Source organism: Camelina sativa, chromosome 19, assembly GCF_030686135.1.
Source record: "Camelina sativa cultivar CO46 ecotype springtype chromosome 19, ASM3068613v1".
NCBI lineage: Eukaryota > Viridiplantae > Streptophyta > Magnoliopsida > Brassicales > Brassicaceae > Camelina > Camelina sativa.
In genome coordinates this window covers 22,190,894-22,193,076 of record NC_141898.1, presented here as the reverse complement: position 1 = coordinate 22,193,076, position 2,183 = coordinate 22,190,894, and the positions used below count along the sequence as shown (strand labels likewise).

General features: G+C 39.4%; 1 protein-coding gene across 1 annotated transcript; it reads right to left on the bottom strand.

The window, feature by feature from the left end:
- Positions 1-228: 228 nt before the first annotated feature.
- On the bottom strand, positions 229-585 carry LOC147920839 (uncharacterized). Its single transcript, XM_087501254.1, has one exon. The coding sequence runs from the start codon at positions 583-585 to the stop codon at positions 229-231; it is 357 nt and encodes a 118-aa protein (XP_087357380.1).
- Positions 586-2,183: the final 1,598 nt, after the last annotated feature.

The window sequence follows — 2,183 nt, the reverse complement described above, 5'->3', positions numbered from 1 at the left end:
AAACATCTGGTCCACTTAACTTGATCGGGCCATGCATCGACCGATGCAAGTGATGTGTCGTTTGATGCACATGTATTTTTTTACGGTTTCCTGCATCACTTAGGCTCAAAACTGAATATCAATATGTTAGTAAATCCTAAAAATTAAAATATAAATAAATAAATCCTACCAGTGGGTTGCCTCCCACACATCGCTTGTTTTAAGTCATTAGCTTGACTTGGCAGTGGATTAGGCAGAAGGTGCATCATCCAAACGCACAATGTGTCCATCTGGTATCCCGACATTAGCCCAATAATGTTTCACCCTCTGTCCATTGACAGTAAACTTCTCCCCCTTGGAGTTCAGCAGCACATTAGCTCCATAGGGGCAGACTTCTTGGAGAGTGAATGGTCCGGACCAGCGAGAACGAAGCTTACCTGGAAACAACTTCAAGCGAGAGTTGTACAGAAGTACTTGATCATTAGGCTCAAAATTTCTGGAGATGATCTTCTTATCATGATAAGCCTTGGTTCTCTCCTTGTATAGCTTAGAGTTCTCAAATGCATGATGTCTAAACTCATCCAACACATTCAGCTGAACCAACATTCTCTCTGAAGCTGTCTCGGCATCAAAATTCAGCAATTTAACAGCCCAAGCTGTGATGTGTCTATATTTTATAGGTTTTAACCATAGTTTTGATATTTGTTTTGAGTCTTTTATTGAGTCAAAGTGTGCTTTTAGAGTCTTTTTAGTGTTTTGTGAGTCTAAACAGGTTCTAGGCTACTTTGGAAGGAAACTGAGTGTTTTGGGGATGAAGACAAGCATCTGAAGCCAATTTGGTGAAGACTGATCGAAATAGCAAGCAGATGGAGAAAACAGAGAAAAGCATCCAGGATCGGCTGATCCACATTCGAGATCGACCAGTCCCGTACCCGAAGTAACTTTTCCTTTTTTTTGTTTTAAACCGACTTTTAGGGTTTTATTTTGATATTTAAGTTAGAGGCTCGGCCTCCAGAGACATAAACTTTATTTTCTGAGACTATTTTGTATTGAGAGCTGGGGGAGCAAGTTCCAAACGTCAGGTGTTGGCTTACCCTTTTATTTTTATTTGTCTTAGGATTTTGGTTTTGTTTTTAGGATTTATTACGGTGAAATCACGTCAGGTGTTAAGTGTTTTCAGGAACAAGTTCCAAACGCAGAAGATGCGAAATTTTTTTTTTGTTCCAGGAGCTTCGGATCGATCAATCCTCCTTAAAGATCGATCGATCCCGGTGGTTTTCTGCGGGTGTCTCTAAGTTCAATAATGTTGCAGATCGGTCGATCCCACTCTGAGACCGATCGGTCCCCACCCTTACCAACACCACTCCAACACCAGATGCGAGATCACCGGTTTTTGTTTCTTGTCCTTACTTTTTCTTTTCCATTTTTTTTCTTATTTTCTTTGTGGGATTCGTTCTTTTCTTGGTTTTGCTTTCACATCGGGACGATGTGAAGTAAGTCCGGGGGAGGAATGTCTCCAATTTACTAATGTCGTTTTCTTTGGTTGTTTCCTTTTGATTTTTTCGAGTCTTTGAGTCTTTTTTTATTTTTTATTGAGTCAAAAATGTTGGGGAACTATGATCTTTTCTAGGAATCTTTTGCTTTAACTAACACTCTTATGATTGCTTTAGTACTTTTGATTTTTGAATGAAGCTTGGAAAGAACATGAGCAGAATCAATACGTCCCAAAAGACCCTCACTGATGAGAACTAGAAGTTGATCATGCGTTGTCTCTAGCTTTGAAAGGACTTAACCGGATTTAACTTCTTACCTTGAGACTTAGTATACATCGGACAAGATACCTCCCTTAAGCCTTACAAGACATGCATTTCCTCACAAAGTATGCTTCCCCTCTCTCTTCCCTTCAATACTCATAAAGAGAAAAAAAGAAAGAAAAGAGAAGAATAAGAGGATATAGGTAATAAAGAAGTGAACCGAGGGTTGTGCGTAAACCCGTGCATCCTTCGGAATTCATGGAAACCTGTCCAAAAGAAAAAAGCAAGGGATTGATAAAAAAAATACAATGATACTCTAGAAAATTAGGGAAAAATCGATCCTTTGGAAGTGAGAAAAGAGAAAAGGGAGCATATGAAGGAAGTCTTGGGCATTAAAAGGTTGAAGGAGTGAAAAAGTTCAATGATCGATATTCCCTCGGCGAGACCAAA

Excerpts from the sequence above, each read along its gene's own strand:
- LOC147920839 (XM_087501254.1), bottom strand. The coding sequence starts at position 585 with ATGTTGGTTCAGCTGAATGTGTTGGATGAGTTTAGACATCATGCATTT.